Here is a 27611-nt window from a genome sequence, read left to right on the forward strand (position 1 = left end):
TGAGGGTGGTGGTAGTGTTGTTGAAGGAAAAGCTGAACAGAAGCTTGAAGGAGGAGGTTCAAGACAAGGCGATGGGGTGGGGGTTCTTCATACATTTTTATGACCACATAGATAAGGTCAGCATTGTGCTATCGTTACTAGGCAACGCTGCAACCCCGAGTCAGATTGAGTTGCGAAGCTGCAAAGTCAGATATCTTAACGACAACCCTGATTCGATTCTTCAGCTGAAGTCTTTGTCAGAGCACAGGCTGAAAGAACGGGGGGGTGCATAAGTTCAGAAATATGAGGCTGAGAAAATGGATGAAAAATCATGTTTTGGATGTCTTATATATTAAATGATGCAGTTCATGTAGGAACACTGTTCACAGCGGATATTGATTTTTCTAGTTTTTAAGCAGTAGAGGATGGAGACCAGATGCTACGTATATGCGCAGAGAGTACAAATCATCAAAACCATTCCACTTCTCATACTTCCTAAATTCTCTCCCCCTTTCTCTTATCCATCAGCTGCCTATCCTACAATCCTATTTCCTCCACTCCACAAAACAGCCCTTCATTATTATTTTTTTCTCAGTATAAGATTTCGCTCTAAAATTTCTATCACACAATATTTTATTTTGGGTTGTTTAAACAAAAAGTTTTCCCCCTGCAACCTGCCCTGTAGCTACAGACAAAATATTGACTAGCGAGTTGTGTTGTTCACATGGCTGAGTGTCATGTAGTTTGCGTGGACCTTTTTCCACTCTTGTATCATCTTCCCCTGGATCATCCATCCATCCATACTGTATATAATTTTGTGCATTTTTATCCAAGCTGAGTGCAAAATGAAATTGTTCATGAAAGTTATTTCCTCTCACCTCAACATGAACCATATCTTTATGTTTTATAATTTTGCTCTTGCCACAGTTGGTACATTCCACTCTTCTGATGAAGCCGTTTAAAGAGGACGCCTGGTTTGTGAAGTTGATTGATCCCCGGGGTGGGACAGGTCAAAGTCAAACTTAGTTAAGTTAAGTGGCCACCTCACTTCTGTGCAGGCAACATGTAACCTTATACACACTTCTGTGAGAAGCCACGAGCGGGCCTCATCTCTTATCAATGTCATTGTCTGAACAAACAAAGGGTATCATTATGCCACAACTGAGATTGTTTCTATTCTGAGCTAATGGCTCGCATAGTGTACGGGCAACCTGATCCTGCTCTGGGTGACCAAGGAGTGATCTGAGGCCTCACGTTTTGCTGATGATAGGCCAGTCTGTGTGTTGTTGTAAGCGACACCAGGCTTCGCAGAAGTTGTCAAAACAAGAGGCTCCATCCTGAGGGATTACCCAGCCGGTCTGCACACACACCAGGGATACGGTGTGCCAGAGGGACTACAAAAGCTGTGGGTCCTATGGGCGGGTATGCTCCTTTTTCAATTGAATCTGTGTGACTCTGCAGAAATGTTTTTTTCTTTAATACTTTGCATCGTCCAATAGTCGTTAATGGGATCACATGCAAATTTGACCACAGCAATAATGGAAGGTAATACATTTCAATAAATGCAAATTACATCTTGTATTTGCTCAAATGTAGCTGGGGTTCTTACTAGACAATACTGACCTACAATCAGAGGATGCAGGCGGCCTTCAAGTGTCGACTTTGCAGGAGGCAACTTTTCATCATCTGTGTGTGTGTGGGATTCTACTTCCAGTTCCAAAGGCATTTTACAAGTACTTTGATGTCCAGCACGGGCATGTCGACTGCGCGCCTGTTCTGCCCTGAATTTAATAGGAATGAGGCAAGCCACTTCCATTGGCTGCAGGAATCAAGTCGGCTGTATTTAGTCCCACAACTGCGCCTGTCTACAAAAATGCCAAAAGAAAAGAAAAAAATCCACCCATGTGCACAGTTAGACTGCACATTGTGCGAGACTTAATTGCACTGGGCACAAAAATAGGGCCTCTAGACGATAATGACTTCTCCAAAGGCTAATCAGAGTCAGGAGTCAGTCAACCTGGAGTCCAATTAAAGAGCCTACAAAGTGATTTTGGTGATTTGTTTCTCAATCTATTGAATATGTTTAAAGTGTTGAAAACATGTGCAAAGACTTTGAAGAATAAATCACGTTATAATTCTCATGTTTAATGACTACTCGCAGACGTTAGTTTCAAATCGAATTGTATTACTGATTGTAATTTTGCACGTGATCCTATCGATAGATGATATTTGTTGACATCCCCCATCCTGTTGCAATATCTATAGTGAGTTTAGTAGTGAAATGAAGAGCACACTAGAGCTCAGATGCCAGTGTGAGCTTTACTGAACAAGGAATCGTGGCCTTGTTTGTGTGTCGTGTTCATGAATTGTCTCATACGTACATGCACACGCGGCCACACAGCAAGACCAAGACTGTGCAGAAGCCCTAGGGTCTCATTGTCACATTCACTTATCATGGTTTGGCATCATGCTGGGGGGTTAAAATGACCCCCCCCCCCCCACCACCACCACCCACACAGCAAACTCAAGCCCACCCTAAAATCTATTCTGCCCATGTTTAAAATATGGCTGGCTCGAAATTGAATCATTTTTTATTCATGTTTGTGTCATGAGATTGTTTTCATATATTGCAGTACTCGTCATCTAGTACGCATTTATTATTGTTATTATCTGGGATCTGATGTCAAGCAATTACAATTGTAATAACGGAAACACAACAATGAAAGAAGGCACAAACACACAGTTTGAGGTAGAAATAAAATGTAAACAAATAGATGAAAAGATATTTAGCTTCTATTTAGTTTTTTTTTTTTCTTCAGAAAAGTACCCCCCCCCCAAATGAGAAGAATGTTAAATGAATCCAGATGCAGACTTGACCTTCTTATTGATGGAAAACAAAAAGTTTATGACCCCCAAACATTTGAATGGCAGTGCCTACTGTATTTACATTATAAGACTGTATTCATGGAAAACATGAAACTGTGACCTCAAACTTTTGAAAAGTAGTGTATGTAATGTAAAAACAATGAAGTATTTACTCTAAACTTGGAGAGTGTGCCGCACTGATGAATCACTTGTACCTATGTGGAAGAATTGTGATTCATTACCTCCCACCCCCGACCCCTCGCCCCCAGGATTTTATTATTGTTGACGCATCAGTATTTTAGGTCTGATGAGAATATTTTGGGTATATCCTACAAAAACAGGATTGGTCTTGGAATATGTTTCAAAGCTAGGGCATTTGCGTTCAGCATCTCGCCTGCATGCCAAGGCTCTTGTCTTCGGTGTGAAAATTTAACGTATTGTCTTTCACATAACAAGTCTATTGTGTTCAGCTGTCCTCCTGGCGTAAGGGATGAACTCAGCACCTGTTTTCCATAGGGGCCGGAAGAGCTTGTGTGAGGAGCAATGGATATTCATTGTTATTTTGCTAAGAGCCTAAAAATGTTTGCAATGTCAATTAGGGCCTCCCAATCTGTTTCAACTTGCAGAGCAGTCAAACACACCTGCTGTCAGCTGCTCACTGCAAAGTCATTGGTCAGTATTGATGTTACTCCATGTATGTTTGTTGTCAAACACAAATTGTAAAAGTGTGCTTATACTGGGCAACGTATGGAGTATGTGGACAATGGCATAAGTGTGTGTGTGTGTGTGTGTACACTGTACACACACGCACCCCTCTTCAAACTGAACCTTTTGCAATTTGTACTTAAGTGCAACGAGACTGCATTACAGACCGCAAAGAACATGTAGTGCATCCTTAAAGGTCACACAAAATCCATTACATGATCTAGGCCATCCAATATACTTGTTATAATTAAAAAATAGTCATAAAAAATTTAATAGTAACAATAATGATGAATCAGATTATCTGTACAGACAATGGTTTCTTTTGAACATTCATCATTTTCATATACTGTAGATGTGAAACTTAGTTAACCATTGTTCTATTAGAACTTAATAAAACACTCTCTTAACTTTAATGATAAATGACCAAGTTGTCTCATCTCAGTCACACTAGTGTACTAAAAGTTAACAACTGTAAAATCTAAAATCAATGTTGTAGTCTACCTTTGATAGCGGGTAAGATACTAGGTGGCTGGCTCGTGAGCATTTCGCAAGAACAGCTAACATTAGCATTTACTCTTTTGAAATTGTATGCGCTTTGCAGCTTTTGGATTTTGACACACCACTGAATTGATTTCTTCTACACAACTTGTCCTACACTTCAGCATCTGTCACGAGTCTGTTTACTGAGCTGGATTATAGCAATGCCTTTTGTCCCCCAAAATGTCAGATGCCCCCTTGTAATTCCAAACACCCCAGCTCTTTCAGTCTTGAATCCACAGTTGGTGTTATTTTTTTCACTCTCTGTATTTATTTGCCTTGGCAGACTTTTAATGTCACCTTCTATGGCTAGAATAAATGCATAATAATAATAATAATAAATGAAAGAACTGGCTTTAAATGACCAAAATCTCACGCTAAAACACCAGCGCTGTGTTTCTAATCCATTGTCAATGATAGGCGGGATCTCTGACCTACTGCCCTGATTTGCCGAGGCTTTCTTATTTATCACTCCCACTGAAAATTGAGACTGTTTGGTAATAATTGATATTTTTAAGGGATGCAAGAAAATGTTTTGCAGCCCACTATGAGACAGTGGACAGAACCTCTGTAACATATCAGAAAAACTCTGGACAGCAAACAGAAATATGAGCTCTTTAAAGCGGTGCACATGTTTCTTTGTGTACAGGCAGGGATGGGACCAAAACAGACAATGGGCAGACAATGCTGTAAATTTGTTTGCTATACATCCTTTGTTTGTTTTTCTTTCAGAGCATCATTGCCTGAGCCTTAAAGTGAGTTCAGACAATGAATATCCCGCAGTAAATAAACATGACTCTCTGTATATTCTGTCATGTGGAATAGAGAATGAGATGCAGACTACTACCCTGCTGGTAATATCACATCGAGTGGAACCCAGCTCTGTGGACAGGCCCCGCGGGCTTCTTCGGCTACTACAGCTACACCCTTGACTTCAAGGCAGGCATTAAAATGGAGGGATGGTGGCGTTGCCAGTGCTGGCTGGATTATGGGGTTTGAGGGAGGCAGCGCGGAGCATGCATTTGTGCATCATGCGTGTGCCTGACGGGTGGGGGATGCTCCGGTTTAACCCTGCATTTCATGCAACCGTTACTGCATGTATGTACGCTTTCATTTTTCAGAATTATTTCAGACCTTCACTAAATTTCAAGATGTCATTTGGTATAATCTTTTATTCTTCCCCCATGTGTCTCATTGAATATTTGACATTGGATGACCTTGGAAATTTTTGGCTAGGATCAGGCTGCAGCCAGGAAAAGCATGCTTTTCCTCTTATGACAAAGAATATCAAATTCTCATGCGCCTTGTAGACCTGCATTTGAACCACTTGTGATAATATAATATTTGAACACCATTTACTGATGTGAATGATTTACTAATCAGAATCACTTTTATTGTCAAGATTGTGTGCAAGCAAGAAATATAGAGATCAACAGGAGATCACGTGATAGATGAGGTAGCCTGTGAAATGATCAGCTCTAAGTAAATTATTTTAATTTTTCGTTTCGCATCTACTAATTGTATGGCACTTTATTCTTGACTCTAAAAACTTGTTCTGAGGTTGAGCACAGCGTCGGATGCAGCCGTGTTTTGAATGCAAATAAGTGTCGTCTCCAGTGGCGTGTTGCCCTCAGGACGCGACCGGTATCCGCCTCTGCTCCTTTAAGGCAATGAGGAATTAAAGCGTCTGCAGGGGCAGAGCGGGGAGGAGAGGGGGAGAGTTTTTTTTATTTTTTTTATTCAATGTAATGCTCCCCGAGTCCGTGCGGTGCGACTACAGAGAGCGTCACGGGGAAGATGTGCTTGCTCGCCTCTGCCTCTTGCTGGACGCACAGAGGCGATGAAGATGATTTGACTTTGGACACCAAACAACCTTAACCTTTCTTGCGTCTTCGCTTGTTTATTTATTTTTCCTTTAATTTGATCCTTCCAAACATCTTCCCAAAAACTGTTCTAGTTAATTGAGGTAATTAGAGCGTCGGACTTTTTCTTTCTTTTTTTTGATTACATTGAGTTAGGCAGTTAAAGCCTACTATTGTTAAATGATCTTTTTGTACACGCCTCTGACTCAGCATCACACACGCACACACTCTCGCACACACGCACGTGCGCGCGCGCGCACACACACCTGGGCTTCACCCCCTCAGCATCCTTTTGAGAAGCAGCAAGGCGCAGAGCAGAGGAGAGTGTGCACAGCTCTCCCCGAGACAATCACAGGGCTCATTGATGCTCCAAAAGTGGGGCAAAAAAAGTAGCCAGGAGAAATTAAAAGTACAAGACTCGGGGAGGCTCGCTTGAAGACAAATGTTTAACATCACCCTAAACGCTCTGAAGAGAACCCCAGGAAGGCACCGGTGTGAGGAAGAAGAGAAAGCATAGCTGTGGGGGGGATTGAACGGAGCAGGGCATGTGGATATTGGCTTTTACCTTGTTCCAGAGCATCTTGAATGGTAAGTTTCACTCAGATTTCTTTTTTTTTTAATGTTTGTATTTATTATTGATTGATGCGTATCACACATAGTGAGGTCGAAAGAATGTGGGCATGAAATTGATTTTTCATGGCTGTCAAAAGGCTGACACCCTTGATAAAGGAAGGTGAAGAAGGCAAGGTGCAAGATGCGCATATAAAACCTTTCAAAGCTGGCCACCAAAATGCACCTCTGGCCTTGATCAGATAAATTGGACCTGTTCATATTTAATGGTTGCATTTGGAAAAATGGAGTTTTCAATTTTATTATAGTCTCTTCAATGAAAATATTGTAATGTATTTTCATTTCTTTCTTAAAATTGAACTGTTGATGCTACATATTCTCTCAGCGCCACAGTGGCCCTTAGTAATAGGTGACGTACTTGATATCATGAACATTTGATTTGCCACTGTCCTTACTTCAGAAAATTTACTCAGATTTGCATTAAAAAAGGCTAGAAAATGTTTACATATAAAACAAATAACAACAAATTGATAGTGGCATTTATAGCATATTTAAATAAAATCCCAATTTACTGTTTTCTCCTTTCTCCATCAGTGAGGTTTGCCAGTGTTTGTATTTTTCCATTTGAGGGACGAAAACCAGCTCAGCCTTTTATTAGTATTCCCAAACTAAAGTGCAATGTCGTAGCACAGAGGTCACATTTGAATTTTGGGGCCAGTTCAAAACACACACTAAACATGCATTTTCCATTCAAATGATCAAAAGCTTCCCTCTCCATTTAAGTGCATTCAGATTTGCTTATTGTTTCCTTAGACCTACCTGTATATCTGCGTGAGGACACATGCATGTCGTGGATGCTGTGCACGCTTATTTGTGTCATGAATTTTCATTTTGATAATCAATAGAAGAAAATTGATAGTTTATTGCATTCAGTTATTGGCCAGCATCCCTTCTTCTACAAGGAGGGGATTATGGCTGCCTGGGTGTGTACGTAAGGCAGGGTCGATGAAGGGGAAGAGAATGTAAAATGCGAAAACACACCGGGCTTAGATTTTCACGCAACTGTACACAATCAAAATGGAGGGTCAAGAAAAGCTGAATGCACAAAGCAGAAAGGCGAGGAACATGGCGTTTTACAGGTACGAATACATTTGAGCCGCATTGAGGAGCCGTGATGTGATTCGGTGTGCCCCCAAAATGGATTTTCCCTTCTGCCTGGGACGATCAAATAAGGCTTCGGAATGGATTTAGGCTTCGGCGTCGCCTCTTTTTTTCATCTGGTGCCATATATTGACATTGACTAAAATGGTATTTCGCCTCAGCTTGTGCTGAAAACTCATAAAAGAACAATAAGGAATCCTCATCAATCATCATCATCTGACTGTGACATTACATCAACCGCTCTGCACAATTCTGTCTTTTTATTGTGTGAGGGATTATTGAACCAGCGCCTGTGGCAAACAAGTGATAAGAATTAGACTGCCGTGTGTAGACGTAACATTGCTGCCGTGCGTTTTTTTAATTTCTTTTTCAAAAAGGAGAACATGTTTCATCATTTACAGCGTGTGTTGTCATTTTATTAGATTTCACCGTAGAGGAGGCCTGCTTTATTAACTATTGTTGATTAGCTTGAAAATGAGCTGCTCATTGGCTGAGCAGGCATCGTCAGACTGAATGAATGACCTTGTAGACAGGAGGCGGCACAATGATTGGTTTTCGAGACAATTCTTGCTGTTTCAGAGTTAGGCCTATCACATGCTCACTGGCCCGTCTCTATGGTAACCTCCTTTATGGCTGTCCAAAAAACATTCACTATAAGTGGTGGAGAAACCTATACCGTGGTTGTCGGATAAAAAAAAAAAAAAAAAAAATGATTTTGTTCCTGTCCTCTGATTGTTTACCATTTTCCGCCTTATTAGATCACTACACTACAGAACTTTTAACTATTTATTTTATGCTAAATGTTTTGAGACAATGGTTTTGGAGTTCAGTATGAGGAGCTAATTTCAATTTCTCACATGAAAAAGGGGAACCTTTTGTCCTCAGACAGGATTAAGATTATTTTATTTCAACCCATTATTTTGGTCACAGTTACATTTGTAGTAAACATGCAGCATTTGAGCCACTTGAAAAAACAAATCAAGTCCACACATGGTGCAACTTTAACAAAATCATTGGCAACCTGAAAATGAATTCGCCCGCTGTCAGGTGCTGTTTGGCAAATTACATTGAAATGTAAACCTTCCCCACATGTTCCACTCTTTTTTGTTGTTGTTGCCAGATTCCTCTACACTACATTGTATATTCATGTTGTTTTCCAAAAACAACAATAAAAATCCTAAAAGTTACGAAACAAATTTCATCATCGGACATCGATATCTCATTCGTCCTCCTAAAACAGAGCAAAATTCATGAATACATTTGAAAATAAAATTCAATTGACACACAATTTGAAACTTTGCTTCCTTACAATTTTGTTTTAGACTGTTTCCGTTCCTAATTTTTTTTCAGTTGCACCATTTAAGGAGCAAAATACCTGTGTTCAAGTAGACGGCCTTATTTACTTGATTCATTAATTGTCAGCGCTCCAAAGTAAACATGAAGACCTCCAGTCCTTCTCTTAACGAATATTCAAAAGCATATTTCGGTTTCTTCCAGTCTGCTAATGACCCTATTCAGCTATCAATATTCCACACGAATGAAAACAAATTCAATCTTTCCCTGAGAGCTGCCTCAAGGCAAAACAGTATCAAGTTAAACTACCAGATTCGCATTCTGGCTGCAAAGACGTAAAGAGGAGCAGCAGCAATGAAATGTAGTCATACACATGAGACTTAATCTGACGCTTAAAGACTTAATCACGTACGTGTTCGATAAGATAACGGTTAAGCAGAGATCAAGAGATCACGCAATCAAATTTTTATCTCAATTATCGCTGACCTTTTTTCAGAGGAAAACCTAGGAAATGTGGAAGCTCTCGCTGCAGCTATCTTACAGTGCGATTAGTTAGCCTGCCAATTCTGTCATGACCTCATATTAGCAAGCTGAAACACCAGCTTGGACTCGAGTGGCGAGATGGATTCAACTTGGCCACGAGTAGAAGGGGCCAAAACAGCATGGCGCTAATATAACCAGGCAACAGAGACTGATGAGAGCCCAATTAGGTAGAACCATTGGATGACCCGAGACATGACTACATTGACTAGATGTTGTCATACAGCAATAAACTAAAACCTGAGCAGCTTTACTGTCTTGCACATTAAGGATGTTTACTAGCAAATAATTATGGCTTGATTGCAGACATTAGATCGCTACCCATGAAATCTAATTACATGTTAAAAACATGCAGTCAAGTGATCAATCATCTTGAATCGCTTTGCTCTGATATGAATATCTAATGGGGTGGATTAAGTACAGCAACGCACTTAACTTGTGTGTGTTTTGAGAGGGTTTGCTGGGTTACAGTCTGAGCACTGTGTGATTCCAGCTGAAAAGGCCGCTAATGTCGGGTAATGGAGACCCTGATGTGTGATCATAATTGATATCCCTTGTTCATTTGCACCAGTGGGATAATGAGGGCTACTCTACTCTACGGCGCAGCGCCTCCTTGAGCCTGTCTAGCACTCCAATTAGGTGCCAGCTTTGGCCACTAGCTTGCGTGCGTACGTGCTTCATCCAGGGCAAAATCTAATTACCGATCATACTGCGTCTGTCTGGATTCCAGCAAATCGGAGGTGTAATTGCACAAGCCGGCGTGTAAATGTCTCTCGCATTAAAATGTTAACGATATCATTTAGCATCTGCGTGGAAAGAAGCCGAGGCAGGAAAGCCCTCAGCAGCCAGATGTAGGTGTTTGATCATGCGTGCAAAGTGAGGTTGTCGTACATCTGGCGGGGGTTCCCCCTGTCAGCCTGGCTTTTCGGTAGAGAGGATGCTTTTCATTCGCTCAGCACCTGTCAAAGTGACATATCATATTCGTGTGCTGCACCACTCACAGGTACTGTTGTGGGGAAGAGGGAGAAAACAGCAAGAAATCAGGTTGGGGAAGTTGAAGAGCACAATAAGAAACCGGTAGTGGAAGAGGAGTTAAGAACATTCAGGAAGAGGCAGATGTCATTCCATCAAGTAATTGATTGTTCTTTGGAGTCCATCTCTCGGTTGGTCATCACTCTAAGAAGCTAAAAATACTTCTTGTAAGCTTGGTAAGAGTCATCCGGGTTTCAAATGGAAAACATAAACAGTAAGGTGTGCCAAGCGCTTGTGTTGTGTATGCCCCAGCTGAGTGTTCATTGTGGAGGACAGGTGGCGGAAGTGTGATGAGTTTGCCATCCATCAGCCACCAAGACAAACATTGAAGCTGGACTTCATAAATACTGACTCTTAATCCAGTCTTGCACGTACCATGGCCAGGCTTTGAACTTGCTGAGGCCCAAGGCTGAATTGATCTGGGGCCTGTGCGTAATGCATGCGCCTGGGATGCTGTGACTTGTGCATGTTTATTGTCACGTCTACAATTACACGCACACACGCACTGTCTCTGTTTGACCTTCTAGTTTTCCACCAGTTGCAGTTTTGGACGTTTCACTTCTGCATCTCTGCCCAATCTCATTTTCGGGAGATATTTCACTGCCTGGGTGCGTGATGCTCCACAGTCCAAGATAATGGAGGAGGCAAGGCTGGATAGACAGAGTGACATAAAGACAAATGGGTCCAGCTTGGTTTTCCTGACACTGCTCTTTATTTTAGAAACTACGGCACAAAGAGCAGTACTGTCTATTTTTAGCCCACTATTTCATAAAACATCACTGATTGGAATTTTAGTGAAGTACGTGCATTATTTTGTATTTTTATATTTTATTATCAGGTATTTCTTTGCTCAAGTACCTAGAAGCTGCAAAAACAATACACAGTTGAATAAAAAGTCTGCTTGCAAAGTGAGCTTAATTGAGGAGCTTGGATGGGCGTGACATGCACTAGCGGGCCATGGGGCCTGATTTATGTCCTTTCAGGCGCGCATTGATCCCCGAGCCTGGCGTGAGACTGAGTGCATTGTCAATAATCTTAGCACTTTGCGGTATTCCTCGATTTCACCGACCTTTTTGCACGTTTGTGGTTTGCTGCTTATCAACGGGTAATGCCCCCTTTCCACAGCATTGCATCTGCAAAATTAGTGCTAGTAGTTTTCACTGAATTGAGACCTGGTTGCCACTGTATAGTTTTATGTTGTAATCTTACCATCCACCACTAGATGGCAGATATGTCTTGGTTGGACTTGAGGGTGGCAGTGGCGCCCCATGACGATTTATTTTTTGAATGATATATTCATACTTTGTGCCCCCCTCCCAGTAGAACTGATGAAAAATTGCGACCCACTCCATCATTTAAGTTGCCCATCCTTGCTATAGTTTGAAGTAAACCATTGCCAGTCTTACAGTGTTTGTGGATATGTCATTGCAACATTCGGAAATGGCAAAAATCATTCTTCCAGGGTCTCTTTTGTTGCTGCTATGTTGTATAAAACACATCTTCTTATCATTACTAACAATCTTGTGTCTAGACTTTAATACACAGGAACCACATCTCCTCCAATGCTGATGATTGTTTGCAAATCTCGGTCCAATTCAATGTGGCACATTTCATAGTTTCCGGCGGCTCTATGTTGAAGTGGAAAAGTGAGTGCCTCAAACCGAGGCGACTGTAGTCACGCAGAGCAGAGTCGAGCTGGTGCTGTGCAGCGGAAAAGTAACATAATGGAACAGGATCATTTAACAGTAGAAGTGAAGAATAAGGGAGTAATTTGGACCGAGTGCCGTCCTTAGAAGCGTGTCACCATTTACATGGTGCTAAGTGTCCCCATGCACTGTTGTCAGACTGAGGTCTATAATATGTTGCTCTGTGCCTCTCCATCTGGAACATCCATCCCCACCAGTGATTATGCTAATTACTATTTGATCAGATGATTAAATTAAGACATGATTCATTCAAGGTATTAAAATGCTCAGAATACATTTGTGTCTCTTTGGTCTCTGAGAGCCCCCCGTCACTTGAGGAAAGGATGATTGGAGAACAGAGAAGTGTAGACAAATATTGCTCCTTTTTATTCAGCCCGTGGCACATGGAGAGCCGTAATAAACCAAGACGGGGGGCTGAGGGAGAGAGCTGGAGAAATGGAGAGAAATGAGGTAAAGAAGAAAATAAGGCAATGTGTGTACGGGGTGCGGGATTGCTGAAAGGAGCCGTGCGGTGGTCCCCTAAGTGTTGAATAAACATGCTTGGTTTAGGGAAAATGGCTGCGATAAATGTTTAATATGATAAGTCCATAAAGACGGTCAAATGAGTCTGGACTATTAAAATGGCACACAGCAGCAGCAGTAGCAGCAGCTTTGAAAGGGGGGGGGGAGCAGCGATAATGGCAGACAGAGCTAACAGGATGAGAGCAGCCAGCTGCCGAGACATCGACATTAACACACTCCACCAGCTGCTGGTCACAGACGTCTCTTGGACAAAATGGGGATGGCGGTATAGCTTCAAAGGCCTGCCATGGTCTGATAATGATATTATCAATGCAAAAAAAGATCTTAATTAGAAACAACATGCTCAATTGATTGATTTGTGAAGGTTTCGGTTGGGGTTGCAAGTTTAAGAGCCGTTACGGACAAAATATGTAAAAATGAGATTGGTTGTTTGATAGATTTTGCTTCCAGAGACCTCTTCAGAACATACAGATAATTTCATCCTTGTGGAACAGAGTATGGAGATATTACAGTAAAAATTATGAAATGATATTACTGTTTCGAGAGCATTGATTTTTTTAAAAAAAGAGTAATTCAATTGTAACAATTTTCTTCCAAATGCATATTAAACACTACTTAAAAATCATAACAGCATCATAAAAGTTTACATTATAGTCTTAAAGAAATTACCACTTGGAAAATAAAAGCGCAATACATTTTTATGGCTCTGATAAGACTCTCCCAGCTCTTGTCTTGAGCTAGGGAAATAATTAAGTAAGATAATTAGGCGTGCTCAATAATATTTAAAGAAAGACCAGAGAGACAGATACAGTATCCCCCTATTAACTGTTGAGCGCGAGAAATAATATTGCATTAACAAAGCAAATGTTGACCATCCTTTACATACACACTTGGTAGAGATTGCCAAATAATTGGTGGTTCTTGTGCTTGGGAAGCACAGCGGTTTCCGTGTGGTGTGCATAACTGGATCAGGACAGGCTCCGGTAACTGGTCTGGGAACAGATTTTATTTGCCTAATTTGCATCGGGTGATTTGATCTACAATGGCGCGCTCCATCGCTATGGTTGTACTGTCGACAACCTCGAAAGCTCTCAACAATGGGAAACCCTGTCAAAGTTCAAATTTAGGTTGTTGGTACTACAGCAAGACTTATTAAAATAGATTTTACTGCATGATTTAAATCTCTAAAATATTAAAGCCACTCACCAAGAAAAGTCCTCTGCAACTTTATTAAACCTGAGGCCAATCTGTGACAGGTGATGTTACCTCAGCAGCTTCTCTTCATCAGGGTCAGTCCAACCTGTGCTGACCCACCACGCACGTTAGCTTCACTTGTAGGTGGACATTGGTCATATTCAGACAACGCATAGCGACTCCTTTGAGGGCCTTTAACCTTAATGACTGCTGACATAATAAGGTTGGCCGTCCAGGATGCGCCGTGACCGACTGAAGTCAGGCCTCTGTCAGCAAGTGTGCAACGTGAAGGCTGCTGCTTAATCATGTTATCAAGAGAGATGATGTATGCTGGCCATTAGATTACTTGGGAAGGGATTAGATTAGTTCCACTCAAATCTCAATCAGATGTCTTTGAGTATCACAGTGAAGCACAAAGGTTCACTGTTTACTGACACACTGTAACAGTGACAATGCGGTGGATGAACTGTGGGCTTGGAATATACTCAAGAAATATGTTGTTAGAAGAAAAGGGTAAAATTATTAACAACCAACAGATACATTTGTTAATCCTCATTTTATGAGTTCATGAGTGGGCAGCGTATTGTGCTGCAAGTGCCAGTTAGGGAATTCATTATGAACAAATTCACACCTTCATTCAAAAGCTATTGATATTTATTCTCATGTGTGACAATTTGAGTAAATGGTGAAATCAGATTGAGATGCTGGCAGGCAGTGTCTTCCACTGTTGTGTCATACTTGTTTTAGTAAAATTATTCTACAAGCATAATAAAATTTCCATTCAACAGCGCTAGTGATTATCTTCTTGTCACATGTGAGACTTTACGCTGAAAATGGCACACCTCTATAGACCAAATAAACCATGAATGGCATTTACAATTTCATCCAGTTCTGTCTGTCAAAGGGATTAGGATTTGCATACTATAAATACGTCTCTCTCATTTTTCTTCATCAAATTCTGGTTAACTAGGTCAAGGAGGGGGGGAAATACCAAAACAAGATTCTGCATGGTTCTTGACAATACTTGATGGCAAACTCATGATCAATATCCCTGATTAGTGCAGAATAAGCGCTGTTCATTGTTTGAATGATCGATGTAATGGAACCACACCTCTGTCACAAAAATAATGCAAATACTTTTGCTAATTTGAAAAATTTGCTATCCTTGAAATCAGGGGTCACCAATTCTGGTCCTCAAGGGCGCCAATCCAGCCTTTTAGGTGCAGCCCTACTACAACACACCGGACTTGGTGACCCCTGCTCTAAATAGTGTAACAGATTCAGGTTTAATTATAAAAAAAAAAGGCTGGTGGAGAAAAAAAACGTGTCGTCTCATTCATCTTTTGATATCAAAGCCAAATATTTTCCATTTACGGGAGCAAAAGAGTGTGTTCTCTCTTGTGAGCTCAAATGCAGAAGCAGCGAGTGTATAATTTAGACATCGTTTAAGCATATTCTCTTAAACATCACAGGACAGATCTGTCGGTGAGAATCAGCGGCATGCACGCAGCCGACGCTTTCTACTGTCACAGCGCTGCTTAATATTCATGAGAGCAAATTGGAGGACAGTCATTTAGCTTGGGCGCATGGTGTATCGCCTCCAGGCAGATCACACGAGTGGGAGCGTTTAGTCACTTCGGACTGCTTGGCATCTGCCTGTCTCAGAAATATTTTTGGGGTTACGTTTAAAGTGGGGCGTTTGAATGACTTGACCAATGGGCATACATGACAAAGGAAAGAACTCAATAGATGCCCAAAGAAAGAGAGAAGATTGAATCTCGCCAATGGGTTTACGTTTTTTTCATTCCCCTGTCAATGTGGAATCTAACCAACTAGAAACTGCACAAAATAAAATGATGCAACAAAAGATGTGTAAGACTTTTGGCGCAAAAACAAGGTGAACATCTTTGAATGCAAATTTACTGAACACTTGTATGAGCCAATATAGAAAATTCTGATCTTCCCATTTTTTTATTGAAACAATCAGAAACACATTAATCGTGGCTTTTGTTTGGAGTGACACTAAGAATTATTTTTAATATTTTTAGCTTTGAATATGTTGAGCTTTTTATTATGTGCCGCTGGCCAATGGGGTTGAACGATTTCAGGAAAAGATAGAATAATGTTTTTTCTGACAGATATCGAAATTTGATTCAATTCACAATTTCTATTTTATTTTTTATTATTTTGCTCCACATCAAAGCCAAGGGCAATATTTACGCATATAACGATGAAACAAATTTCAAGATGAAAATCTTTGGAAGTTGACAGGCGCAATTCATAAGTTCAAATGGTTGTCTACATGTGCCTTCCACTGCCGACTAATCTTGGTGTACACTACCTCTCGTCCAAATTCAGTGAAGATAGACTCCAAGTCAGTTGTGATTCTGAACATGAAACATGAACATGGACGTCTAGATGGAAGATTTTCCAATCAAAGATAGTTCAACAGGAACTACAATAAATCTTTACATGATACAGCACAAAGGAATGTGTTTTTTTCCCACTGCAGTACATCGTGTACCATAACTCGAACAGCACATTCGACACAAAATTGCTTTCTTCTCCTCAAAGACATCCAAGCAACTAGAGACGTAAAAGAATCAGTCAATTATAAATGCATATAATAATACATAATGGAAGAGTGCCATTTATTTCACCTTTACAGATGGGCTCATGAAAAATGACACCAATTATGCATTTCTTCCCAAGCAAAGTGGCTAGGTGCTGAGGCCGTTTATTGGGGCGTGCCACGGTCCTCTTTGTGAGGTTTGAGCAGGCAATGTACCTGCGTCACCAGACCATGTGCTCCCTGGCTGAGGGGAGCAAAGTCAATTAAGAAAACGAGCAGTGCAGTGAAACAGTCAATTCCTCCATTTTTTAATTAAATCAATCTGGCTTTTGCTCTCAGCCTAGCTGAAGTGAGTCGCGCTCACATACTTTTCATATGTGAAACAGACGAATATGAAAATAGCCGGGACATAAATCCTAATCCAATTTCTCTGATGCTAGAATGGAATAAAAGCTTTCACGGCAATCACACTTGTCTTTGATCTACTTCTCTACCACCTCAATTAACTCAAGCACCTAAATTGTTTGGCTGAAAACTACTTTTTCTGCCAGTTATACCTGTCGCTGAGTTTATAATTCAATGGAAGGACTAAGTCACATGAAAAACCAAAGTTTACCCCCATGTTAATCAATCAATCAATCAATCAATCAATCAATCAATCAATCAATCATCGTTTTTCCTTTTTACCTTACTCCGTCTACATTTTCGAAAACTTTCTTGTGTACAGTAAAAACAATTTACAATACATACATATGTAACCATTTGACTTTCCATAAAGATTTGATTTGCTGAAATGTGTAGATTGGTGAAGGGGAAAAACATTAGAGGATCTTATTGCCGGTTGAAATCTACTGAAGCAGAGAAAAAGATGGAAAAAGTCTGCAATTTGAAACCTTGTTAGGAATTTATGAAGTGCTAAAATGTTTTCTCCCCAGGGAGGGTCCAAGCCTGCTGTCAGTGTCACTGTAAGCCATTTAGAGCAAAGCCACTCTGCTCGTTGCTAGACTCAGATGGCAAGCTAGTAACATGAAGCATGTACTGCAGGAACAAATATTTTGGCCCGACACACATGGTTGCCAGTACTTGCTCACAGGTAATGAAAGAAAAAAAAATACTGGCCTCATCTATCAATCACACACATCCACACATTTTGATTGTGTACCATAAATATTTGTCAAAGATGTCGGTCGATGTGATATCCATGCTCTGTATGGGTGCTGGGCTGTTCCGTATGCATTTTGGGTTGTGCTACTTCCGGATTAAAGGAAGAGGACAAAGGAAAACTCTATTCAGCATAGATCCGTCACTGTTGTTTGTCAGTCTTGTCATATTACGGGACACTTAATATTGCTTTTTGACATTCTGCATAATTCAGAAATTTGTTGCTGGCTATTGGTCACTTTATATGTCCTCTGGGCTCTCTGTACTTTCACAATGTGCATTTTGTAATAAGAGCGGGCGCGTCTGCTGTACAAATACCTTTTTTTTAACATACTTGGCTAGTACAGATGATTATAATTCCGATGAAACACTGGGCAAATTTCCTACAACAAAATTTTGACGTAAACCATATAGACAAGGCAAGGCAGCTTTTTTATATGTAACATTTTAGACACAATTCTGTGCTTCACATAATTGAAAGTACTGCATTTTAAATCATTCACAAACAAAATAGTTAAATACATTTAAAAGCAAAGAAATAAAACGTGTCTTGCTGAAAGAACTTGCTCCAATGTCACCTGTGATAAAATGATGTTTGACACACCCACTTTACCCACGCACACTTTTATCCAGATTCATGCCAATTCTCTTTTTTCCCTTAAATATCATCATGATCTGTCTTTGTTGATTTGGTTTTGATTTATTAATTTAGGGTCTGGTTATTTAGCCTTAATTATGCAAACCGATCAGCTCCGTCCAACCCTCAGTTTGTTTGTCCAGGTGTTCCTCCTTGTTACATCAGTTTATTTGCATCTAGTTTCCTGCTTGTCGCTTCACTGTCCTTGTTTTTGTAGTTGCCTTTGTTTAGTTTCTCTTGAACCTTTTGAGGTAATTTTGTTAATTCATCGATTCTAAGAATCAGATTACCGTTCTTTTGGAATGAAATCTATTTATGGTTCTGATAGGAGTTGAGCAATGTAAATGGTGTCAACATAAAATGTGCTCACAGCCTGTGTCTCTTTTCTGCTTCCACAGTTTTCAGTGAGGACCTACATTCTAGCTTATACTTTGTCAATGCATCGCTTCAAGAGGTAGTATTCGCCAGCACCACAGGGACCTCAGTGCCCTGTCCTGCTGGGGGTGCAGCTCCTGCCTCATTGCGCTGGTACCTGTCCACCGGTGAGGAAATCTATGACGTCCCGGGCATCCGCCATGTCCACCCCAACGGAACACTCCAGATCTTCAACTTCCTGCCATCCAGCTTCAGCAAGCTGATCCACGACAACACGTACTACTGCACTGCCGAAAACCCCACGGGCAAAATTAGGAGTCAGGATGTCCACATTAAAGCTGGTAAGTCCTCGATGATGGTGCAGGAGATGTTTTGGAGATTTTGTCCAAATAAAGATCAGAGATCAGGAAAGTGTTCAGTATTTAAAGTGGTTTTATTTACTGTTTATCTTGTGTAGTTTCACGGGAACCCTACACAGTTAGAGTGGCTGACCAGAAGGCTATGCGAGGCAGTGTAGCGGTCTTCAAGTGCATTATCCCTGCTTCTGTTGAGTCCTACGTCAGCGTTGTATCATGGGAGAAAGACACGGTCTCAATCAACTCAGGTAAGACCACTATGCAATTTCAATAAGGAATTGTAATGTCTGTCTGGATTATGTGAAGGTAATTTGCAGTGATCTGGATGATTCACTGACTTTTTTGAAACAGATCACCTCATTTTTGTGTTGCATTTGCGCAAACTCTGCCACTTTCTAAAATCAAATGTTTATAGGAGAGCAAATGTTATTTGTGATTTGCAAATATGTTAATTGGCTTCTTTTGCTTCAAATCATGCCTTGACTACGCTGCAGTCTATTCAACTTGAATTTATCGTACAGTGGCCAAAGTGGCTTTATCGTGAATTACACATCAGGAATTGAAGGAGTATGTTTGATATACTGCATTAAGAGACAAGTCAGAGGAGAATAAAGTTGAAATTTTGATCTTCTTATTGAAAAAGTTTTACATTATCTATTCCGTGCTGAACAAATTTGCAGACTTTAAGTTTAAGTGAGTGTTTTTATACCAATAACCACATTTTTATTTTGACTTCTCTGAGTAACAAAATAATCAAGCATAACTTGTCCTTTCTATTTCATCTTTTGTGTAACAGGAGCTATGAAATTCCATAAATAATAACAATACATGTAAGCATTAAACAGGTATTTGGAATTAGAGCTTGTACACACTTGTAAAATAACGTAACCAAAACAAATGATTTTGAGTCATAACTACACTACCTTACATTGAGTGTCAATATATTTCCAAACACTGAAAATGAAATTCTACTACTATAAAAAAAAGTAATTTTGCAAGAATAAAGTCTGAATTCTTTTTCTCTTTACCACAAATACTTGGTTTTACCCCAAATTCTGACTTTTCTTGCAATTTTGCCTTTTTTTTTTTTCCTCTTAATACGACAACTTCTACTTTTTTTTTTCCCCCATGTGAGTCATCGTACCGGTTTACCATATCGGTGTGCCAGCACAAGGACTCACCCGTTCCCTGTAACTAGTTTCTTCCTGGTAGCCAGGGGATGTTGATGCATGTGCCTTCCTCTTGTCTACACACATTCTCAACCTGAGCCCAGCCAGAACAATTTACATGGCATCGCAGAGCTTATTTTTTTCCGTCCTGCAATTCGGCATGACAACAAGCGTTGACTTTTTACTCAAGTTATCGGTTCTTCTCTGTGATTGCTCCGTGTTCCGCCTACGGTCTGATTCCGCTTCATACCGGTGCATTCAGGGACCTCTAAGTGAGCACTTGATGTCATTTGACTGAGGGCAAAATCTGGGACGGTGTTTTGGTGGCATTTTAAATGTGTCTGCTCGAGCATGAAGCCGTGTCCTCTGATCCATGCCAGAGACGTATTTACTAGCGAGCTCTCCTGACTTACTCACTGCAAGCTGCCAGTTAAAAGACATTGCCTAATGTCATAGAGATTTGGCGAAATATGCGGCAAGCAGATACGAGTTGGATGTAGTGAATCATGCAGACAACACAAGGGCTGGTATTCTTTTCATCTGCGTCCTAAGGATAAAATACCATCGCATCTATTTCACAGTCTGGAATTGCTTTAAATAAAACAAATCACCTTTATTTTACCGGAAGCAATTATATTTTTCCAACTGATCTGGCAGTGTTTATGCAATCAAGTTGAATGAGGAATTATACTATACGTGCGCGGTTCTCTTTTGCCTTCTTTTGCAAGAACGACAATATTGGATTGCTTGTGTTTACTCCAGTAAAAATTGCGGCAAGCGAGCGCTGTCAAAAGCATGAGCACACGGTCAAAATCACTGCTGCTCTCTGATAAATATTTGATGGTGGATTCTGATGCATGGGCAGATCCACCAGCTCATGCTGTTATGGAGAGGTTGTGTTCACTCCAAGGGTGAACAGGCTGCAGAAAGATACCAACCGAGTTTTGATAGTGGCAACCAGGTGTAGTTTGACCCAGCCTGGATTTCCAACTGCTTCTCCAGTTGATTTTTTTCTCTCTGGCTCACTTTTTTTTCGATTGTTCATGAAAGAAGACCAGGTCTCAATGGACATACATACTAAGATAAAGCTGTCTCGGAGCCTTGTTGAATTATTAATCTCTGTTTTTTGTTGGGAATGGGAACATCAAGCGCACTTCTCTTGCATTAGAAGGTGAGGGAGGAGCAATCAATGCTTGGAGAGATGCGAAAAAACAAGGGTGAGTGTGAAGAGTGCTGAATTGACTTTCACCCCAGAGAATTCAAAACAATGCTCTTCACTGGAGGTAAATTAAATTTGACCAATCAGTTTTGGACCAGTCACAGAGCACAGATGGACAAACAACTTTAAAGTATATTCATACTCACATTTACAACAAATTTAAGCCTTCAATGAACATTATGTGGGTGCTTTTGGAATGTGGGGAGAAGGTGAAGGACTGTCACGCAAGCACATGGAAAACATGCAACCCAGAACTTTAGAACTGTGAGGCGGACGTGCTAACCACCACCTCAATGGAAATGGTTTTGCCCATGAAGCAAGCAGGAGAACATGTGAACCGAAAGACCGAAAGTCAGAGTGGTCCTTGCTGGAATCAAACCAGGGACCTTTTCGCTTTCCATTTTCCATTTTCCATTATTTTACAGAATTGCTCTGTGCTGATGTCTTACATGATTTCCCGATGTCTTTATGGTCCACTTAGAATTATATAGTTAGATAGGTTATGTTGTAGTTTGGTTTACACTGTCGCAACATTGACAACTAGACAAAAGTGTGCCCCCCCCCTCCCCCCCAAGAAAATAATCAATGACTAACCACTCATGGGTCTAAAATAGATGCATAATTACAGAGAAGGCCCTGTCCTAATAAATCAGCTGTGATTGAAAAGTTAATTAGAATATGAATTACCTCCTAGAATAAGGACTGCTTAGTAGTCATTTGAAGTGGCCTGTTTTGAATGTGAATACTGGTTCACTGGGTCCTAACGTCGCAACTAACATACCATTAACCCGTCATGAATTTTTATTAAAAAAAATTAAAGTCTAGTAAAGTAAAGTTTTAAAACGGGTCTTGCATGTACAAGCTTTCATATGCCCTGCTGCTGCTTTTGATAAACAATTGATGGAGCTAATGGGGAGATGAAAGAGACAAAGGGAAGAAAGGCAGTGAACCGGGATGGCGATGAGTTGTGCTGTGTATGAAATAGTGGAGCCTTGTTTTGAAGTGATGCTGTATTGCCAATCGCACTGTTGTGCGTCAGCGTGCTGTGCGTGGTGGAGTGGCTTTTGAAAGAGAGTCGTTTTTGTGTTTTCCCATCTACCGTCTTACTTTCCGTATCATTCAAAATGTCCTTGGCCTTGGTAGCAGGAAGAAGAGCCGACAAAAAATGGATGTTGGAAAAAGTAGCAAACAACATGTGAGTGAGACCTTGCACACTTGGCTTGTGCAGTTTAGCAAGTAAGAAAACATATTTTTTTGAGAAATGGGAGTATCATTAATCAGCTTGAAAGTTTCAAATATATTAGGTGTGAACTATTAGCCCAGCGCTGGCACTGATCTTGTACAGCTTCCAAACTTTTGAGTTCTCACTGATTTTTCTTGCTTTTTTTTTAAATTTTCTTTTTTATGTTCGCCCTTCACCCTAGGCTGCTTTCAAAACTTATCTTGAAATGATTTGGCTTGCTCAAACATTGTGCAATATTTGTGAGGCAACTTGCATTGAAAATTATTGGGCAAAAACAACAATAAAGGAAAAGAGAATATGAGAAAATGTAGATTACTTTAAAATTTAAAAGGGTTAAGCACATTGAATATGTATCCTGTAGAGGTAGTCAAGAGATGTCTAAATAATGGATGTGACACGCACAGTAATGTAACCTTGTATCATTTGAATTAATTTCTCATTAGAAGCCACGCGCCTCTAATTCGTGCATTGGCTCAATATTGGATGACTTTTTCTTTCATTATGTACGATACATTAAAACAGAATGATTGAATTAATAATATTTCAACCCGTGTTGAAGATGCTGTTTTACATGTTTTGTGCGTTTTCTATTACAGAGAGGAAATGGTCATGGTCTAACCCAGTGTGCACTGACCTTGATTTAGCCAAAGCATATATTTTACATTAGAAAAGTCTCACAGCACACTTTCAAACAAAATGCCACAAAAGTATGACTACTGAAATGATGCTATTTTGTCAATGTATATTCCAACTGATTTAGTCGGTGTGAAATGTGGATCTTGAACACAAAGCTGATGAACTCAAAAGAAGCCACGACTTATGTTGCATGAATGGCGACAGCTTTATTGTACCTTCTTTCATCTAAAAGCATTTGATTCTTCTGCCTTTTTATAAACATTGAAAGTGATTTAAAAAATACAAGTATAGTATTACCTGATTGAAAAGCAAGTCATCATTGCTCGTTGCCTCTTCCCCTTCCACAAATCTCCATCTTGTCTTTTTTCCTTTCAATTATCTTTTTCCTTCCATCCACCTCCACTGGCCTTCACCAATGCCCTCTTCTCCTTTGCATCTCATTGCATAACCTGCTTGGCAAAGTGCCCTCGTCAATTTCCTCTTGTGTGGAAAATGCTGCTTTCTTTTTTGCTTTATGCAAATGACTCCATCCAATACTAAGGGCATCTGTTAAAAAAAAAAAAATCTCAGTTACAGTCGTACTGAAGTCGGCGGCTGCCCAACTGCGCGTTTTAAGAGCCGAATGTGCTTCTTGCATTCTGTGCGGGCCTCCTAATGTCGTTCTTCCTTACAGAGTGCTTAGAGAGCCTAATAAAACTGTTGGCTAGCTAATACAGTCACAGTCTTAACCACACTTAGCAGCGGGGATGTTAAGGATGTCTTCAAATAGGCTACTATAGGTGTTTGGCTGTAACGGATCATTGCTCTCTGGAATTTATCATGCCGGCGATGTGCCACCGCCTCCGTTTTTCACAGAGATTGACAGTGAGGGCACTGAGCAGCCGGCAGAGACGGGGGCTGTAAATCCAACACGCCCAAAGTCAGACCAACCTTGAAAGGAGGCCACCGTGACAGAAATAAGCTCAGGAGGGAACAAGATGCAAAGCAATGTAGTGTGTGCATTAGGACGGAAGGAGGCAAGTTGTGGGAACAAGAGAATAAGAAGGAGATGTGAAAGGTAGAGGGGAGGTGAGTGGGCGAGGCTTTTTGCTCGGTAAACAAGGGGCTGCGTCACGTCGGCCACATGGTGGGCGAGGCGCTTTGCTCGGTAAACAAGGGGCTGCGTCACGTCGGCCACATGATCTCTTTCTCACTTTCCCTCCCTTCATCTCGCGCTCGCCCTTGTAGACTCCATCTCTCTCCTCGTCGCGCAAACATGGCTTGTTGTGCTTGTTAGGGAGGCTGAAAATGGGTCAAGGCTCAAGGATAGCGCAACACTGCAATCATGCCTAAACACTCGTGCGTGTACACTATACAGGTACACTTGAAGGCTTCTCATTCGAATGGAAAATTGCATTTTATACACCTTTTAATTTATAACGTATCGATTTAGCATATGCACTGTATTGGGATATTGCTCTTATGACAAGTATTAGGCTTGTGGGGCTCGGACCAAAAGCTGAAGTCTTATTGTGGTACAAAATATTCAACATTGTGTCCGGTTGCAGCAGGATTGCTTCCCGAACATTTTGAGGTGCGCTTGATCAAGACAGAAAGCATCTGGGATCTCTTTAAAACCTGCTTTGTTTTTTTGGGTGCATAAAAATGAAGTTCCACAACGATTTGTTTGTGCCACACCTCGGTTTCCTGATATATTTTGATGGATCAGCGAGAAACAAAAAAGAACTAATTATTCAACGAAAGACATGCCGCTAAATATAGTTGTTGCAATTAGTCGGATCCCTGCACTTGTTGGTGCCATCTTTGGGTGATCTTCAGTAGTTTTGATGGCTTCATTGGCTCATTTGCAAGCCTGTCAACACATATTAAGCAGAACGGGTTTGGTGCCATGTGAGTTAACTCGCAATAAAGACAGTAAGTAGTACTACTGATATTCACAGTAAGTAATGCAAACTGTCATTATAGAAAGACCCTTTGGTTGGTTGGTGGTTGGATGTACTCTCCTGAAATGAATTTGAAAAGACAGAGTGAAAAGAAATCAATAGATGTGTGCATTAATTACATTGCTGCCACAGAGAATGATGGGAACATGAGGTGAAGGGCATTTGCAATGTATGAGTGCTGTGAGAGGAGTTTGGGGAATTGGAAGAGGACAACTCGAGACCCTTTTAGTGAAAAGTGACGTTTGAAAGCAATAGTTGCTTTCGTCATAATACGTTGTCGGAATTGGAAGAATAGTATATATAATAATAATAATAATGATAGTATATATATATATATATATATATAAAATAATGTAAAAACATACAAATATATAGTTTGTATTTTTATAAAATTGCCCCAAAAAGCAACTCAATAAAACGTTTGGTGTTTTCAAGTGTTCATGAACAGTCATAGAATTGGGATGGCATGCATCGCATATCTTGAGCTGATGTTTGGTTTAATAGTCTGGGCCTGTGAGGTTTACAGTTTTGTGAAGAAAGATTTTTTTTTTTCCTTTGGCTCTCTGTTTGATGCGTTTGAAGTCTTCCTCTTACCTGTGGTGAAGGTTTGAGGACGTGATACATATTTGATAAGGATCGATAGATAGAAGGGTTACTGAGACAGAGATGGAGGGAAATCGATCTCAGGCTGGCGTTCCCAAAAGCATCTTAAACCTAAGGTCATCTGTAACTCTCTTCCTTCTTGCTCTTACTTAGACAAACTAGTGCGAAAACTTATTTTTGCTTCATCGTTGTAATATTAGTGGTTGGGTTATTTTCATTTACACTTGTGTGTATTTTAGAACATTTCCCTCTTTCGACTGTCTATGACACAGGTGTCAAACTCAAGGGCCGGGGGCCAGATACGGCCCGCCACATCATTTTATGTGGCCCGCGAAGACAAATTGTGCATCAAATTCGTGTGTCATTAGAAGAATCTAGAATGTGTAGAATAGAATTGAAAATTGTCTTCACTTTTAATAATATCTGTTTTTTGAAATATTTGACCAGTTTTTACTCGTCTGATTTGAAAACGAGTTCTTTGTCAGTTTGTATTGTAGCTTTTACTGTATATAATATGAGGTGCTCATACATTTATTTGGGTTGACAGTCATAATGGCCCTCCGAAAGAAGCTATGACTACTATGCGGCCCGCGGAAAAAATGAGTTTGACACTCCTGGTCTATGAGCTCTCCATATTTCTCATGAGAACAAAAAATGTAAATAAATCAACAACCCCAAACAGATTGTATTCAACCTTGGAGATTCCACTGTATGAGTTTTACTGGAGACATCTGACTGTGTCCTAATCACTGCGCACATAAACCAACGAAGCAGTTTATTTAGTGACAGGGGATTGAGCAACAAGTAACGAGCTGGCATGATGGCTGTGATTACCAGCTGATACTCCATGCGGATAGACAAAATCAACAACTGTTGAAGCCGGCACTCTTCCATCAGTGTTTACTAATAAACAGTAGCAATATGGCAGCCATTAGGCTGTTTGGGTAGGGAATGATTAGGGTGCTGATAGCTGCACGCTTTGAGAGACTGAGCAGGCTCTCATCTTTAATAGGTAATTTGGCTTCCTGTGATGGGGATGCCCATTTTTTTTTTTTTTCTAACTTGGACTGACGACAGATTTTTAAATGAGACTTGGTTTTCACTATTTTGCGCGATTACATCTTCTGTGTGGCCAGGGCAGGAAAGCATGATTATTATATGACACATTTAGATGGCAAAAACACTGCTTCATATTTAATGTTTAAATTTAGATAACCCAGCCTGTCTGATTTATGGATTACTGCCGAGAAACACTGGCGAAAATGGACTGGAGAGGTGCCAGAATTAGCCTGGCGCTATGCCAAAGCACAGATTAGTAATAGGCATGGTGTTGGCTAATTACTGGCGGAACAAGCAATTAATTTCTGTTTATAAACTCTCCTGGATGTGGGATTTGGATGGCTGCTGTTTGTATCGGCTGCGCGAGTTGGTGACAGGTGGCAAATTTGGAGCTGAAGCCTTCCCATATGCTGCCTACGGGAGGGGAAATGGAGTCAAACTGGGTCTTTAGTCACATCCCGTATGCAAAAGTGTCTGATCCCATCTTAAAAGTGACTGATTAAATTCTTAAAAGCCACCTATAATTCTAATCACCCTGCTGACCTAAGAAGGGTTTTTCACCAGATTTTTATTTGTCTTGGCGTCGTCTTCCATCCAGCCAAGGATTAAGAAGCGGCCTTATTCTGCTCCCAGGGTGGCAAATCTGGAAAAATACACTAAATCGCATTGAGC

General features: G+C 40.6%; 1 protein-coding gene across 5 annotated transcripts in view; it reads left to right on the forward strand.

Moving 5' to 3' along the window:
- The first annotated feature begins 5848 nt into the window (after positions 1–5848).
- The window catches only part of dscamb (Down syndrome cell adhesion molecule b), an 83504-nt gene continuing 61741 nt past the window's right edge, over positions 5849–27611 (forward strand). For all 5 annotated transcript variants that reach the window (XM_037267230.1, XM_037267233.1, XM_037267234.1 and 2 more), the window contains exons 1-3: positions 5849–6536; positions 18735–19052; positions 19169–19315. In XM_037267230.1, coding sequence (XP_037123125.1) covers positions 6494–6536; positions 18735–19052; positions 19169–19315 — 508 coding nt within the window. In that variant the 5' untranslated portion in view covers positions 5849–6493. The remainder of the gene's footprint in view (positions 6537–18734; positions 19053–19168; positions 19316–27611) is intronic.

Source organism: Syngnathus acus, chromosome 13 (assembly GCF_901709675.1).
Source record: "Syngnathus acus chromosome 13, fSynAcu1.2, whole genome shotgun sequence".
Classification (NCBI taxonomy): domain Eukaryota; kingdom Metazoa; phylum Chordata; class Actinopteri; order Syngnathiformes; family Syngnathidae; genus Syngnathus; species Syngnathus acus.